This window comes from Crocodylus porosus, unplaced genomic scaffold, assembly GCF_001723895.1.
Source record: "Crocodylus porosus isolate Cpor-Errol unplaced genomic scaffold, CroPor_comp1, whole genome shotgun sequence".
Classification (NCBI taxonomy): Eukaryota; Metazoa; Chordata; order Crocodylia; family Crocodylidae; genus Crocodylus; species Crocodylus porosus.
The window spans coordinates 12,615,419-12,633,498 of NW_017728921.1; the positions used below are offsets into that span (position 1 = coordinate 12,615,419).

Here is an 18,080-nt window from a genome sequence, read left to right on the forward strand (position 1 = left end):
GTGTATTCCCTACTCGTCCCCCATCACTCTTCTCCACGAAACAGCCTTTGAATTATAAGAAGTCTGAGGTAGTTCTGCAAAGAGCAGTTTCCATTCCATTTGACTTAACACAGCTAAAATCTGTATCCTGGCCAAATAGATAGTCTGGCTGGATGATTTCAATCTGTAATGGCAATAATACATGCCAGTGAAGTAGCACGTTGTACGGCGTTCCCAACCTTTCCGAGTCATAGACAAGCTTCCCCCTCTGTTTTGTAAGGAAAGCTAGAACAATAATCAGCTATGCTGTTACCTAGTCAGTGTCAGGGGTAATGGGAAAAAAATGTAGAAATTGAAAATATAGATGGAGTATCGGAAAAGCCTGCCTGTCAAGAAGGAGAATAGTCTTGCAGGATGAGAAAGGTCCATTGTGTGAGATGTTTAAAGGGAGGGGAGACAAAACACTGAGGGGAAAATAGTTCTTTGCTTGCTGGGGGATGGGTGGATTAGTTGCCTTAAACATTAAGAATCTTTTCCATCTCTAATCCAAGAGAAGTGGCCCAGCCTGACAAATGGGAAGTCCAGAAAACTCTCCCTTTCTTATAATTCATAGATGAAAATTGCCCAGAGACAAAGCTGATGCTCCTCGCCACCAGAATGAAAATAAGAGAGTCCAAAGAAAAGCCGAGTTTGAAAAGCCTAGTTCAGTCTTGCCTTTCATCAGAATTTAAAATAGTTTCTGACTAGCAGCTGGAGAAAGGGAAGCAGCCTCTGTTTCCCTTCCTGGACTTCCAGATTTTCTGTTGGTTATCTGGTGCACATTTGATGAGGAAGCTCTGTGAAACCCAGTAGACAGTGCATTATGATAAAGAAAATATCAGTGCTGGTTGGAACAGAAAACAGCCAGCAGTGTAAAATTGTGACAAGCTCCAGGAATGTGTTCAGAGGAGAGGTGCTCTCTGTGAGGAGACAGAGATGGGAGAGAAATATAATTTTATTTAAAATAGCTGAAGAGACATGGGTATGGCTGCATTTAAAAAGACAGCTGGAAATGTGTCTGTCTTGTCAGGGACTTTTGAGAACAGCTGGGGGGGGGGTGGAGGGGCTTTCACAGCTGTATGGCCCATGTTGCCGAGGCTTCATGAACTTCCTGACCTCCTTCTCCTCTTTTTTTTTCTTTTTAAATACATTTATTTATTTACTTATTTGGAGCTCAGTTGAGGAGAAGAGAGTTCAAGCTTTTCCTCTGGGAGGCAGCAACTGCTTGGAGGAAGATGAATCACAAAGCATGGCTAATGGAGGGAATAGGAAAGGGAAACTGGGCTCAAGGGAGGGCAGAATTGGGGGAGGGAAGGCAAGAGGAGTTAGCCTGTGCCCTGCGGCTCTGATAACAGATGGGCTTGTAGGTCCAGCATCCTGCTGCTTCCAAACCATCAGGTCAGCATGGAAAGAAAGACACATCTGTAGAATGGAGCCGGCAGATCCAAGTGCCCTGCATTAGAATCATGAGGCCTGTTAAATCAAGAATAATCTGATATACCCCAAAATGATTCTGAAAGGATGAGGAAAATGCTCTGGATTCAAAATGATGATTGCTTACTCTCTTAAGTCCCTACACTTATTGCCATGATACCAAGGTGAAACAATAGCTGTTAAGCATAGGGGATATAGAAAAATAGCAGGCTCAGCTCCCCATTGCTTTGGACCTCATGCAGCTGTGTACATGGGTGCAAACTGTGTGTAGTCCTGCTGTACCCAGGTAGCCTTTTTAAATGCATTCCTCCCAAATGTAAATGACTGCACAAAATGCAGCACAGCACTAAACTGGGCCTCACATCTTGTGCTTTCAGGCTCTGTGCCTGCTAACTTAGCACCATTCAGGGAACAGCAAGTTAACACTTGGAGCAGGGGTGCCTAGACAAAGAAACTGAGTACAAGAAAAGCCAGCTTCAAATTGCGGGGCTATTGCATGGTCAAGCAAAAGAGAGGGGGGCAGGGCCAGCTGTAAAATGCCCTTTTCTGGACAAGGATGTTATTGTGTATATGTCACTTGTGTCAGTTCCCTTTATCTGACATTTGGATACTATTGATTCCAAAAGTTCCTCATTACTAGCAAAGCCTCTGTTAAGTAACCTTTTTCACCCCAGGTGCCCAGCACCTCTCCATTCTCACAGGTATAGCCTTTAATGAAAAGTCAAATCTGGAAACCTTTAGGAGGCTTTAGGTATCTTCTGGTGACTTCAGGCAGTTTCTTTAGCAAGTAGTTGTGTATTGAAGATAGTTATGAATGTAGGTTTCACCATAGTATGACAGCTATAGCACAACAAAAGTATTCTGATTGCATTTAAAAGAGAGTAACTCTAGGATTAGCACTAGAATAAACATAACCTTGCCTTGGGTGTGAGCAGCATGGTTTTCAGAAGTGCTTCTCACTAGCAACTGGAGAGAGGTGCCCCATAGCAGCTGCTGGATACTGAACCTTCTTGAAAATCTGGTCCATAAATGACATGCAAAGGTTGCATGGGGACAGTGTCCTCACAGGTATTGGCAGAGCGAAGAGTGAAATAAAGGGAGAGTTTCTGTATATCTCTTTCCTCTTGCTCAATCCCTGAGCGCAGCGGGGTCGTATTCCCTCTTGGTCAGTTAATGAGCTTTGTCCCCACCAATGTTGACTTTTTCTAGATTTCAAGAGAAGGTGGTTCACTTGTTTTTCACCTCAACCTGTTTCTCCAGCAGTGACATGTAAAATAATTGATTTGACATTCTTGCTCTTTTTTTTCTTTTCTAGCTTTTTCCTGTTTATTTTTTGTTGTCCTGGTCGCACAGAAGTTTCCAGCAGAAACTAGTGCTGCTTTTAAAAGAAGAAAGGGTTCCCAACTGTAATGAGCTCTTCAAATGTAACAGATCTCTGCCCAAAATGTGTCATGGTGTCCATAGCCTACCATATTTCTTCTGGACACTGTGCTTGATGCTGCCTTGCCTTTTGGGTGGTTTAAAGGAATTCCAGGCTGTTCTTGCACCATTCTTTGTATGCTGGTTTCCACTGTGTGAAGAAAAACTAGTCATTCTGCTCCTGACACTGAAAAGAGGAGTCTGATATTAGCCACAGAAAGGGACTTCCAGGATCACCCAACAGCTAGCAAAGCATTAGCCACTTAGATATGATGAAATTTGCCCTCAGGCAGACCTTACAGAAGCCTGAGCTCCGCAGTGGTTGATAAAATAAGAGAAAAAAGAGCAGGAGAAGAATGAAAATTAGTGAGCCATCCCAGGAACTGACAAACCTCTATATATGTGTAGGTCTTCCCTGTAGGCTTCTCCAAATTTTGAAGCCCCAGGTGAAACTTACTTTCTCAGGAGCTTTCCAGTACTTGTGGAAAGGGAGTCAGCAGGGTTGGTGATGCTGTGACTTGGTATTAGCTCCTTGCTGCAAGGAGGTGTAGGCAGCATTGCAAAAACTAGAAAATGTAAGAGTTTAGAACCTTATTTTTTCCCTCCAGCCCCTTCTCACAGGGGACTGAATTTATGGGCCTGAGTTCAGAGGAAAGGTTCAGTTCTTAATTTCAGCAGTCAGCATGTGTGTCCCTTTTCACCATGAGGTTTTGTTCCCTACCAGCTGAACGTGAGAGCCTCCTCAGCAAGATGAAGGCCTCATGATCAGAGGCTTGAAGAATTGCTATAGGAAGTATGTGCTACAGAAATCTGGACTCAGGACCTGGTGTGTTGTCTAGGAGGCTTGGTGGAGATTGATATGGCTTCTGTTTTCAGGAAGAAGGAACTGTTTATTCCCTCTCAACAGCTAATTTTATAGGCTGGGGGAAAGTAGAGAATCTGACTACTGGGAGGCCTGATGTACAGTTTTATGATGTTGTTGGTCTTTGTCGAATAGCATTGCTCTTTGTCATACATAATCCTTAAATTATTAATCTGTAAAAGGGCTACACCTTTCAGCTGTCCTTTGTTACCAGAAACCAGAATAAATGAGGCATGGATTTTATTATCCCTCAGTATTTGTCTTCATTTATGATTTCCACCTTAGATTTTTAAAGCAAAAGCTGATTTGGTTTAGGTTTCTCTTGGAAACTGAAAGCCCAAACCACTGTGTATTCTGTTTGTTTTGAGTTTGCTTTATGCGAGGAGTGGGGAATGGAGTACTGTTTCCAAAGAGTGATTGTCCCCACTGTCTCCAAAGGGAGAGAGGTAAAAATGTGGATTCTGCATATCACCTTTTAACCCAGTTTTAAATCCAGCCACAAGGTTGAGTGACTATTTTTCCCTCTTAAAGCTGGGGAAAGTAGGAGGGTAGAGGAGAAAAAGAAAATAAAACCAAAATTGGGCAGTTGTTGGTACACATCTACAGGTTCCCTTCAAAGCAGGCTGGAAAGATCTTAACACTTTTATGTGATTCAGAAGCCTCTGACCACCATACAGACCCTTTTGTATGCTGTGAGATTGCATGTGTGGTGTGGGAGGGGGCATTTTGTTTTGGTTTTGGGATATATGGGTGAAGAAAAAGCCTGCAAGGCTTAAAAAATACAAAACTCTTGCACAGAGAGAAGGAAGGTCTTACCAAGAAAATGGTTTTACTACTGTCCTCTGGCTCCGCTGCATTCTGTGTAGACAAAAGAGTTAGACAGGGGAAGGAGACAAGCACCAAATGCACAAGCAAGACTAGAAGTGTCTCCAATCTATAGGCTTCAGGCTGAGAGCGTCTGTCTGCATCATCCAGCGATGCGAAAAAATCTGGTAAGCAGTAAAAGACTTCAGGGGTACACAAATCATTCTGCTCTGAGATTGTGCTTCAGGTGGGGAGCAAGGGAGGGGGCAGTAAGCGGAAGAAAGGAAATCCCTTAGCTTCATGCTCCTAAGCCAAACTAATGAACATGAATTTCTGGATGGCTTGAACAACCCCCGGAAGGGGCTGCAACGAGCAGGGTTGCTCACAGGGGAGGAATTCCATCCCCCCACGCCCTCCTGCAAAACATATGCAAACAAATTGCTGGGAACAGCAGAAAATGTGGGAGGGGAATTGCTTTGGCATGGCTTTGGTTTGCTGGACTTCTGAAGTCATTAGTGGGCTTGCTTAGGTATATAGATTTGTGTGCATGTTCTTTAAAGAGTGAGCGATAGACCTCCATGATGGATTCAGATCCTGTCTCCCCTGAAATTCCCTCCTGACTTTGCAGCAACTTCTGGGATATGCTGTAGCACAGACATTAAGTGTTTCAGAAACAGCACTTGCGCCAAAGCAGTTCTGACCTGGAGTTAAAGATCATCATAAAAGTCAGCAAAAGTTACTGTAAACACAGGGTGTGAAGGTTTATGTCTAAGCTGTGGCTCTGAGTTTGAAAACTGTTCTGTAAATGCTGTGACTGTTAAAACTAGTTGCAGTTTTGGTGTTTTTGCTGCTGATTTTTCCCTCACTGTTGGGGGGGGGGGGTGTTAACCCACTTTTTCAACTAGGATTTTTTTTTTCTTGTTCCCCTCAAATGTTGTTTTAACATTTTAAACTCTGTCATGTCAGTGAAGTCTATAGCTGAGGATTTGGTATCTCCCCATGACATTGTAAGCCTGCATTATTATACTTTTGCTGAAATGCATAGAAAGGCGTGAACCTTCCAGTTCGTGTGGGGACCTGAAGGCCAAGATTCCTACTTCTGCTGCTGCATTGCTTTCTGCTATTTGCCTTCTTTGTTTTGTGGTTCCTCAATCTATAAAATGGGATTATCTTATTTGCTCCCTGCTGGTGAGGTGTAATGTCAGCGAAATACTTTGAGGCCAGTTCTTACCTTATTTTTGTTCATTTTAGAGATGTCTCTGAGCTACAATATTTCAGCCAACCTGAGGTTCAGAGCCAGGGTTAGTTTGTATCCATTCCTCCTGTCTGTGGTGAATGTCTTCTGACAGTCTATGGAAAAATGCATCATAAATTCAGAGCTAGCTATAAACCATTGTATACTGCTGGCACTGCTGTGTTACACTATAGCAGTAAATACTAGCCAGAGCCAAGGAGTGAATTCTGCCCTGATCTTCATCCATGCAGTAAAGATGTCACAAGTGTAATTCAAGGCAGCATTTGGCCCGGTACCTCCCAAAGGTTTTACAGTCTTTTTGACAGAGGCCTATGTAATAACCATACAAGCCAGCACTGAGCTGAGCACTTCACGGCAGGCTCTACTTAGGATTTCCTTAGGTATTATGTGAGTTTGTCTCAACCTCAACCCTGCTTCATGTTGGTTCCTGCTCTCATTTAAAAAAGTGTAAGCATTTGATGAGATCTCTGGAGCTTGTGACTTTGGGTTCCTTAGAAATAACACTGGTGGGGATGATTCTTCCTTGCTTACTATGAGGTCTGATACTGACGTCGTTACACTTTTCCTGTGATAGGTTTCCTTTTTGAATAGCTGTCTAAGATAGGTAGCAGTGTAATACAGTTCATAGGACACTTTATCATGGAAACCTCCCAAGGCACCTCAGAATAAAATCAAAAAGAAAATCAACGTACTTCAGCCATGAGTTGAATTTTTTTTTTTTAAGCAAAGCTAGAGGATAAGGGCTTTTTATATTTAATTTCTTCTCCTCTTCAGCTTTATTCTCTATCCCATTTTTATTCATGCGGCAGTCAGATGCAACATTTTGTAAGATAGTCTCTGTTATCTCTCCGATATCTGTAATGTGTTACTAATACCCAGTTACCCAAATACTAGCTTGTCATTCTGTAGGGACTCTTGACTGACCAGGTAATAGGCAGCTAGTAAATCTCTTTCTCTCTCTCTCATTATCTTCATGGCTGTAGCCCAGTGACCCTGATTATCATGAAGCTATCTACAAGGCTTAGGTTAATTGGATTTCTCAGCTACTTCCCAGAGCTGAGAGAAGCACAAGTTACAGTATGATGTTCAAACAGCATACCACAACCCAGTGTACAAGCAGACAGGCCCTATATTGCTTTACGTTATAATAACATGCTAAGTGCACAGCAGCATGTGTCTGTGATTTGGAATAACGTCTTCTGTCTGCTCTGATGCACATAAGTGCAACCTGCACTGTCATGAAACAAATCACCCTTTGCATATTCAGCAAGAGTTGAGGTGTATTTTTCAATGAGAGAGAGACTTTAAAGTGCTGTTGCTTCCGTCTGGTAGCTGTTTCATTTGTATTTTTATATGCAAAATCATGGATAAAATAACTCATGTGTTGCCTGGCTGCCTAAATTTTTAAAAGAGCCAGGAGGATGTGCTTGAGTGAGAAGAGGACAGTACATGTATATGATTCTCTTCCCCCCTCCTGTTCCAGATGCCTGTTTAGTCTTCAGTGGCACAACATTGCACCCTCCAGGTGTGATGTGTAATTGCAGCTCCAAAAGCTTTGCTTTGCTTTTTAAGGACTGTTTCTGTTGGTGGAGACTCCTCAGTCCCCTCTTAGCATCAGTAACCCTCCTTTTCTGTTCTGTTTTCCAGGCTTCCATAGGCTCTGAGAAGCTGTTCTCCCCTGCAGCAAATAAAGGTAGGTGATTTTGGAGAAATGATTCCTTTACCTTCCAGCAAGAACTCTGCAAGTGAATGAAACTGCTTAAAGCCCTCTGTGCAAACAGGACTGCAATTTAACAGGAGCCCAAATGATGTTAATTTTACCATGCAATATTGTTATAAAGAAAAACCTCAGAGACTTGCAGTGATTAAGTTAATTTTCACAGCTGTATTGGATCACTGTGGAGCTGGACTTTTCCCTGCAAGGTGGCAGATTTGTATATAAAAAAAAAAAATTCTTAATGGGGGTGGGGATTACTGACAAGGCCAGGAACCTTAGCTATAACACAAGTACCACTCTGCCTTAATACACACAAATCCTCATTTCCTTAAATTAGCTAGTGTTTTTATATATTTGTATTATTCTTCCAAGGACTTACACACCTCTTTGCCCACCAGGGTGCAGAACATTTATGTCTGTATGGCTCAGTTCTCCAAAGGGAGGTTGGAAGTTCTCAGCTTGTTGTGATTCCAACCCCTAGCTCCTATTATTAGTATTAATGAGAATTACCTGTGATGCACACTGGGTGTTGCTAAGAGACTAGGTCTGTTAAGATTTTCTCCAGGAAGAGTAGTAAGACATCTTTAAATGCACCAAGCCTTGCCTTTAGGATTCAGTCTATCTGTGAAGCAAGCATGGGTGGGTGCCTGGTGCCTCCTGAGTCTGGTGCGGGGGGGGGGGCACCAGATCACCGACCGGGGGGTGGTCCCCAGTAGCTGATTGCTGAGCCCAGAACCACCAGTGGCAAAATCAGAAGTTCGCTTCCAGTTTTGCATCTGACACTTCTGGAGGTGCACAGTCAGTCTCCGGGGGTACACGTGTACCTGCATGCACCCCTTATGCACCGCCAGTGGAAGTGGCTTGTTGCTCAGCTTCCTAGGAATAATTTCCCTCAGCTGAACACAGTGGACAAAAATATTTAAGGAACAGCCTGGTAGAAAAGACTGAGTGTGATTGTAAGTATTGTGCCCTGAATGGTTTTATTCTGTCATGGAAAGAGGCTGACATTTGGACATTGTGTGTGCATCCACATGCACAATTAATGCACCTGAATTTTCTTCACAGAAAATTCAGGCTCATTAAAGCGCTCTGGGGTGCACGTTTACATGAACAAACGGTGCCTGACAGGAACAGCCCAGGCCTGGGCTGCTCCTGGGCTGCTCTGCTCTCCTGGGTGCCAGCGCCAGGGGAGTCACAGGGGCTGGTCTCAATCCCCACATGGCTGGGAGACCTGTACCTGCTCAGTGGTGACACTGCCTGCCAGCCACGGGATTGGGAAGGCCCCGATTCCCCACGTGGTCAGTAGAGCCATCCCTGGTTGGCAGGGACTCTGCCTACCAGCTATGTGGGGATTCTGATTGCCTGCAGGTGCTTGGCAGGGACAGCTCTCGGAGCCACGTGGGGATTGGGTCCCAACCCGATCCCCACATGGCTCGTATGCAGCCGTCCCAGCTGGCAGGACACCTCCCCACCGCATCGGGGTTTAGCCAGTGGGCCCCCTGCTTCCTGGGCTGACCAGGAGCAGATTGCTCCCACTTAGCATCTACGCATGCATTACTGTGCACTAACTAATGCACTGTTAATTTAGTACCTGTATTTCCTGGTACTAGCAAATGGCGCATTAGCCTAATTTACTGCACAGTAAGTCCTGCACATGTATAGGTGATGATGGTTTGCTACATGTTAGATTAGTCTAATGTGCAGTAAAGCATCTTGTGTAGACACTCCCTGTGTGCTTTACCAGTGAGTATAGCTGTTCTGCAGTGTTTCCTGTATTAAGCTATAGATTCTAAAACATTTCAGAGTAATAAAGAACACAAGCTATACCCACATGCCCTGAAAGGAAGAAATTGGGCACATTAATAGGAAATGATGGCATGGGGAGACTGTTTCAAGGCAACGGGGAGTGGGGCTTGCTTACCTCACTGTGTATAGGGAAAAGAGCTAGCAGGAAAAGTTGTTGTATATCTCTTAAACCAAATCAAGGCATAGTTTAGAGCTGATATCTTGCAATGCTGTAAATGCTAGGAATTGCCCTTGATTCCAAGACCTGCAGACTTTCAGAAGTATATGTGGAAACTGATGATGAAGCTGTAACCTTATTGTATTTGCATGTATTTTCACAAAATTGCATGACTTAGAAGAAAAATATGCATAGGGATGGCAGTGGGGGAATTATTTCTCTCCTCTCTACCTCGCTGAGCATCAGATGTGTCAAACCTCAGGAAACCCAAATCTTGCGCAGCATTGCCTCAACAAAACAAAGACCCCCATGGTCCTAGGAGTGTGGCATGTTAATGGAGTTTTAGCAGCGTTAGAGTTTTAGCATCTTTGTTAGCTTTTGCTGCTATTTGAAGTCAGCTTGTCTTTATTTCCTTTCACATCTCAGACCATGAGTGTTCAAATAGGTCTCCATTGTGAGCTTTGGTGTGCTAGCATCAGAGTGCTCGCCTGCCTGAAGTTACCTACTCAGCGCTGCTTGTGTCCCAGCAACTTATACCTATTCCTATTGATACACACAAAAAAAGGCTTGGGGAAAGTTTTGACCCAGGCCTGAATTTTGTGGCACAAACTCCACATTAGCTTCTCTTTAGGTATTGGTAGATTCTTTTCTACCATGCGGGGTGAGGCATTAGACTGCGAGCAGGCTGCTTCGGACGTCCTTCAGGTTGGCAGAGCATTTGTGTTGTAAGGCAGGAATGATTTGCATTAGCAGATCTTTGCCTTAAAGCTTGAATAACACTAAATTCTGACTGTGGTCAGTGTTATCAGGCCTGCTATGTGGTCACCAGAATTCAGCCTTATTATGTATATGCAAATTAAAGTTGTTATTACACAAGGAAGCCTTGATGATACCACAGCAGCAGAAGGAAAATGACCTTCAAGAAGTTTGTTTCTGTTGAACAATCTCCATTAATAAGATATTAGTATTTGCTGTTGTTGGATTAATTGTCCTGAGCCTAGTGGTGTCATGATGGAGGCAAGGGATTAGTTGTGCATCCAGTTCCATGACTTGCTCACACAAACAGTGTGGCAGGGGTCCTGCAGCTATCCCTACCTTGCTCTTTGAAAATCTGGCCTGGAAACACTTCTTAAGGATTCCTAAATACATCTCATCTCTCAGGAGCAAAGAGTGCTCAGAATTCTGTATGGGTTAATGTGTTAGTTGGTGGGGTCTCTCTCTCTTATGCTGGCTCTTTTAGGTGACTTTTTTAAAATAACACGATAGGTCGGACTCGTTCCTGAGGAGACGCTATTGTTTCCAGGAAGTTATGCCAAAGACACATTTCCCCCAGTAAATCTGTTGTTATCATTCTAGTTCATCAGCAGTTTGGTCACACTGTTAAGTATTAAGATGGGCAGACTCTCTCTAATGCCTGAAGAAGGGTGCTTGTGCCTGAAAGCTTGCAAAGAACAATTTTTCCAACAATTTATTTGGTCTAATAAAAGATATCACATTTACCCAAAGAACCTTGTCTGCCTAAGTGCTTAGACCAGCGCGGCTACAACCAACAGCCCTGAAAGATGGGCACCTTTCACTCTCTTCATGTCTGGAGCAGCTGTAACATGTAACTTTTGACTACAGTACAGTGCTCCACCAACAACAGGAGCTGAATCTTTTGTTTAATGCTCCCCGTATTACATTCGTCTTCACCAGTTTCCAACAGAAGGCCAGCACTGTGGTGCCCCTCCTTTTGACACAAGTTAATGTGCAACAACAGATGTAGTACGTAGAAGTCAGCTTCCCTGGAACATTTGTTATTATGCAGGGGAGCGAGGTGTCTTGACCCAAAGTGACCTCAGTGGTCACAGCTGTGAAATAGACTGAATAGAATGCTTTGAGCTTCTTAGAGAAAGAGATTAAATCCCCACACAAGGAAATAATAATTAAAAATAAAAGCAGAGGGGCCCTAATCTGCTGCGTTGACAAATTGCCGTTTGTTGGCATACGAAGCCGTTTGTTTAGCTGACTTGTCTTCCTGGTGCTAAGGGGCCAGGACATTCGCTGCCTAGGGCCTTGTGTTACATCCTCCCTGTGAATAAATCAATAAACAAATTGTAAGAGCCTGTTTGTCCTGACACCCAGGTTTTTCATGCAGAGTTCTCCCAGCCAGTTGCTTGCTTTTTTCCTGAAGGACAAGTAGCTTGCAGGGCATGGGAAATTTGAGATCAAAGCTCTGCCCTCTCCAGGTGCAGAGCAGAAGCCAAGGAGAAAGGGCTTAGGACATGACTTCAGATTGTTTGTCAGTCTGCAGCAGGCAAGAGGTGCTTTGACCCATGAATCATCTGAAAGGACCTCTGTGTCACTACTGATTGTGGGGAGAAGGGATTTTTTTTTAAGGCTTTACAAGTGCTTGCCTGCTGCCTACTCAGTTTTAGGCTGGGCCCATGATCCCGAGGTCTCATTGGAGGGAAATAATTGAGTCCTGTGTTATGTCTTCTGGCTAAAATCCCTGTGGCCTTTCTTCTTTGGGAGGCCCACTGAGTGCAGCCCACAGGGTGCAGACCTGTGCCTTTTGTTCTAATGAGATAAGCAGCAAGGTGCCAGTGGGGTTTGGGGGCTGTTAATGCTTTTATTAGCAATAGCTGTGCCACTCGGAGCATAATGCTCAGGAAGCTTGGAGAGTTGGAATTTCCCTGTGGAATCCAATTCCTTCCTGTTTCCCCGGAAGAAATGTTGAGTGCTGGTGAAATGAAGTTATTACACTACATGTTGAAATGGGTCTAGGGCTGGTGACCCCAAATGAAGTCCTCTCTCCACAGAGCAAACAGTAGAGGCAATGAACAATGCAAAGCACTGTTGTCACTAACCAGGAATGACAGTGAAAATAAGTCTTATCCTTCTTTTCTCTCCCTGTTTAGCCCATGCTCTTGCTTCACACTGGGTTTGTAGGCACTGAGCTCTGAAGTGTGATCTTTTATTGTGAACTGTGCATGTCCCCAAAGCTCTGAAGCTCACAGGCTGTGTCTTAGCCCTCTGACAAGAGGGAGCTGGGCTTCCTCAGCATGCAGGCTGTAATTGTCAGCCCTGGGATGTGTTGCGACCACTCACCCCAGTGAGCTGGTGCAGCTCGCAGCTCTTTGAAGCTTGCCTGCCTTTATCTTTTTTGTCCTCGTGACCACAGAACTGTGCCGTGGGCCAGCAAGGGAGAGTTCTTGTTAAAAGACAACACTGAGCCCTGAGCTTCTGAACCAGAAGAGATCCCTTGCTCCTCTGAGATCAGTGGTGCATAATTTGTTGCCTTAGGGGGGACTCTCTCTCTCTCCTCCTCCTCCTCCTCCTCCTCCTCCTCTTTCCTTCTGTGCTACACAGTCCCATTTTAAAAGCCAGGAATACAAAGATTTCTGTGTAGGATATGCTGCTAAAAACTGGTACGTTTCATTGCAAAAGAGGGTGAGGAGAGAAAGTGGCAGGAAGCAGGGGTAGGAAGGCCTTGGCTCCCTCTCTGTGAAAGAGTTCTGATAACCAGGGCTGCTCATCAAGCAAGATGTTTTGCACAACTGCAAGGAAACCCTGCCTCATGTATCATGCTTGTCCTCGTTTGGAATCCATCTTAGTGCTGCCAGTTGACTTAGACTTGAACTCCACCTCTCTCCTCCTGTTTCTGCTGCTCCTCCCTTTTTGTGTCTCAGATTTCTTTTGCTCTGGACTGTGTTTTGCTCCTTGTACAGCCAAGTTCTAGTCACCATTCAGGTCTCTGAGTGTTACTGTAATATAAATCATGTGCTGCTCCAGAGCTTTCTATCAGAAGTGCTCTGTAGACAAAAAAGAAGCAAGTCTCACTGCTGTATGTAGGACACCCATTTTATATATGCGAGGCCTAGAGAGGTTCACACATGGAGTTTGTAGCCCAAGCACTTAAGGGCACTTAAGGGATGGTCCCTCTGTTTCCACTGCTGCCTCTGGCTTCCTGTCTCCCACTTTACACCAGCTTTAATTACTCTCTAGAGTTGGTAGGCTTTTGTCTGATGTGTGGCAAGCGTGATCCAGTGTTGTTTGCAGAGTGAATTTAGAGATGTTCTGATTTAGAACTGCATCTCTGGACAAGAGGCCACTATAATCACAGGAAATGGGCTGGGACTTCCCCACAGGTATCAGCAGCATTTATTATTCTTGTTCATATAACACCCCAATGTTGGGTGATTAGATGAGCATCTATGTTTTCATTTGAACAATAGTAAGTTTCTAGCCTTCCTGATGATGGAGTAAAGTTTGAAAGTTAGTCTCCTCACCACTCAAAGATGGAAGGCTTCTGTTTTAAAGTTTTAAAAGAAAAAACACCCAGATATGTTTTAAAACCTCATTTTTCAGACAGTCTTGTGCTTTCAGTGGAGGCTTGACTTGTGATTTTTAAACACGTGCATTGCCCATGCTGGACCATCAGCAGCAATAGGGGTATGATGGAGCCAGCCTCTGAATCCCCAGCCTCTTCCCTTCTCCCTTCCCTAATCCAGACAGTGCTTCAGTTTAATACATTAGCTTTTTTTCCTCCCTTTTCTAATTCGATGACTGTATATTAGCTTTCTGGCTTCCTGAATGTATGTGTGCATGTGCATGCATGCATGTGTGTATTCACTTGCACAGGCACACAATCTGGTCTGGAAAGGAGGAAGACTGGTTTTCAAAACCATGTAGGCCAAGATAATTACACAGGTCAGAGCAAGTTACCCATATCTTTTAACAGAATAAGAACAATTGCAGGCTTTTGGAGTGTAGTTGTAAAGAAATCCCCAAGTTTCTAAAATGTCAGAAAAGCACTCTGCTTTCCTTTGTGCCTGATAATGTCCTTGCCTAGCACGGTCCTGTATGTTTTATTGCTTACCCACATAATGCCTATCTACTTGCTGTCTGTACCATGATCCCCATCCACAGCAGGTCCCTGTTAAAATGTCACAGCCACGTGAAAGAAACCATTTACCTCATCTGCCACTGCTCTGTTTGCTTAGTAAATCTCAATTTAAATCAGCCAGAAATGCCATCAGCAGTGGGCTACAGGGAAGGACAATTTATGATTTTAATATCAACACAAATTCAGTGTTGTCTAGCACAAGCAGGCAGATTCTGCTAGTACCATTCCCTCTGCAGTTAAGGCAGCCACCTCCACCCTCTCCTCCTGCTCATGAGTCAGTATAGAGCTTTCTTTGTAGTGTGGGGCTGCAGTTGAAAGAGGTAAAAAGTTGAATTATAAACAATTCTAGGCCTTCTGGTTGGTGTTGTATGTGTTGTTTTATTATTTTAAGGATATGAGGGTATGTTGCTGCATTCCTGTCAGCGGGATTAGAATGAATAGAAGTAATACTGTGGGAGATAAAACATGTTTAATTATTTATTTGAGTATTACAGACTGAAATTGCTTTTTGATTTAAAGCATCCAAGCCCTGGATATGTTTTTTGGAGGAGAGAGAGAGGCACATAGAAACATATGCATGCATACAATCACCTAGGGTAACATAAAAGTCTCTTTGCTCAACTGCCCTTCCTCTGCAGAATTTGTTCATTTCCTTAAATATTTTAAAATTTAAATGTTGCTTTGTTAAATATTATGGAAAGCTAACTGCATGCTGTGCTTTACCAGAAAATCAATAAACAAAGTCTTGGCTGTATAAATGTTATTAAAAGGATGGTTTATTTTCTTTAATTATACTTTTTATTTAAAATAAACTATAAAAGCAGAATAATGTATATCCTGCACACTAGCATGTAAACTATGCTGATTTACCTGGCAAATTTAACTTTTCTAATTTATGTGAAATCAGACCAGATTATAAATCTTACTTATAAAATACTATTCCTACCAAATATTAGTAGCAGGTCATATTACTCAACCTACAAGTGCATTTTTTTTAATTTAAATTGACTTTGAATCCTTTCTGCTGCTTGTTTACTTTTTTGAAAGCAAACCCCTTTGCAAAGCAAACGCATCTGTTTTACCATTGTTGCCAGTTGGTTTCCATCTTCATTCTGGTCGACAAACAGAGGACTGGTATTTAAATCCATATACAGCTGTTTGCAGTGGTTGTAACCCACACAGAACTGTTTTGACAGGGTTTCGTCTTTTTTTTCTCATGAGTTTTTTTTTTTTTTTTTTTTTAATCTCAAAACTGCTTTTCATTTATATTAGATTTTGTAAGGCATCTGTTAACCATAAAACTAAATGTCAAATCTAGCCCACCATGCCCTTTTTAGCTCATGCTCATCAGTGAGAGACTATCTACATCCAATGTATTGGGTCTAGTGTCCCTCAGCCACAAACTTTGGAACAGCCCGCATCTGAGCTGGTCTGTCCTCTGCAGACTCCTCAATTTAGTACAAAGCGCACGCATTGCATACCTTTCCAGCTCTCTGTTTCCTTCTCGGTGTCTCCTCACCCTGGTATGACTCTGATTTGGGAGAAGCAGTTTGACAGGTTACCAATATTAACCTGTCTTGGGTTGTATAATAGCCCATTAGGGACTCCTGCAGACACAGTAACCCTGTGCTTCATGCAGGTCAGTAACATAACAGAGGCCAGACTGACAATTGACAAGTAATTTGACAAGTCAGCAGGGGGTAAGGAGGCTGGTGCTTGAGGGAAGCTAGAATTGACCCAGAGGTCATCTTGTGTTTCCTTCTGAGCAATCAGTGAAAGTGATCAATGAGACCACTGTGTGTTCTTTAATTGCAAATGCATCTGGTTACTCTTTTGTACAAGAAGCTGGTGTGGTCTGTAATTCCCAGCGAGTCCCTGACCTCCAGGAACAGGGTCTGCAGGAGCAGAGAATGCTGTTAGCATCCTGCTGCTTTGCCTCTCCCCTTCCCATCCTCTAGGGAGACCCTCCTCCCAAGCTGGGGTGCAGGGAGGTTGTGGTTGAGGAGCAGGTTGCTAGCAATCCTGATCAATCTGTGTGGCAAGCAGTAATAGTTCATTCTCCACAGCAATTCGAGGGCTGACATGCGGTATGTTTCTGTAATTGATTTTTATATTAGCTTCATTTGAAATGTATAAATCTCTGCATTGCTTGCAGCAGCCTCCCTGGAGGTTGGTGGGGGGGGGATGGACAGGAGAGAGGAGGGCTAGTTCTGCCATTTTATTTCTCCTTTAAAAGTCTTGTTAGGCGCGCGCGCGCGTGTGTGTGTGTGTGTGTGTGTAAAACACCCTGCAACAGTACTCTCAACCCTGCATTTTGCTCACCAACCTACTGGCTAGCAGCCTGGACATAATTCTCTGCAGAACCTGTTAATGTCATTCCTGCACCGGCCAAGAGAATCCGCTGTATGGTCTTCCTTCTCTTCTCCACTGCTCCTAACTCAGACACATCCATGTTTTTTCTGTGTGCTGCAGGCCAGAATCTATTCTCAGTTATATCAGTATAAATTCATAGCAACTCTGTTGGCTTCATCAAGCTTACACTGATTTGCGGCCCAGGTATGTTTGTTTTTGAAAAGGATATCTGCTCTGTTTTTCACAGGAGATTTTTTTTCTTTAAATTAAAAGTGACAGGCAAGTGTTTTCACTAGTTAGAATTTAACCATCTCTGGCCTCATTCATTTTCATAAACCTAGGGGAAAAGTCCCAGAGAATTTAATAGGAAATTATAAGCTTTCTATCGGGCCTTTTTTACCTGTCCTGTAGAGTTTATTAGAGAATTATATCCAAGCTGTGAGATTCTATGGGACAGTTCAAAAGCCTGTGGAAAGGTTCTCATTCTCCATTAAATTTTAAAGGTTTTTAAAGTAATTTTTATGGGGCCTTCTTACATTTCTGAAGAAACGTATTGGTTTCATCACTAATAAATTCTTTAGAGCTTATCCATAAGGGATTAGTCAGACTTGTAGATCTTTTCCTCCAGTGAAATGGGCATTAACTTTTTGCCCTGTTGTAGATATCCTTTAAAAGGTAATAGGCTGAGTTACAAATCCAAGAAGGTACATAAGTATTCTCTCTAGTGCTTTTAGTGGCAGATCATTCACCATCTCAGTCATTGTGTTTTGGAGGAGGTTAGGGGAAGAAATATATATATAAAAAAAAATACAGTATGCCTGTATAATTATTTCCATTGTTGTTTTTATACCCAGAGCCCCAGTATTTGAGGGAAGTAACTCTTCTTTGCAACAGTTGCAGTACAGCAGTTAAGGGGAGGTTTGCAGCATGCTTAAAAAGCCCTGTCTTCCAAAAATCACTCTTCTGGCAGTTACCATAGGCTCCAGGACCTCTTAAAAAAATAGTCAACTCTGCTTGTCCATTCCATCCAGAAATTAACATTGGAGACTTTCCCCTGATTAAATGAAAACTTCACAGTGTGTGCTTGCATCTCATTGCTTGTAAATGTCTTTTATGTTTAAGCGCAGGGCCACCTGATGGCAGGCAAGTGGGTTGGAAAGGAAATAAAATTATGTAATTGCCAGTTTCCTTCAATTTCATTCTCCCTTTCATTTTGCATAAGGAAGGCTATTTAGATCTCGGCTCACATGGCTTTGGTAGTAACCAGACATCCCAAAAGCTGCATCTGCTGTAGTCTCTGCTCTGTGTGTGTCTCTGTGTTTGCATTAAGCGATGATCAAGTACTTGTGGGTCATGGGTTTCGTTACA

At 43.2% G+C, this 18,080-nt stretch overlaps 1 protein-coding gene across 10 annotated transcripts in view; it reads left to right on the top strand.

Annotated features, from left to right (window-relative positions):
- FBRSL1 (fibrosin like 1) overlaps nucleotides 1–18,080 on the top strand; it is a 671,310-nt gene that overhangs the window by 594,580 nt on the left and 58,650 nt on the right. For all 10 annotated transcript variants that reach the window (XM_019538998.1, XM_019538993.1, XM_019538999.1 and 7 more), the window contains one exon: nucleotides 7,440–7,485. In XM_019538998.1, coding sequence (XP_019394543.1) covers nucleotides 7,440–7,485 — 46 coding nt within the window. The remainder of the gene's footprint in view (nucleotides 1–7,439; nucleotides 7,486–18,080) is intronic.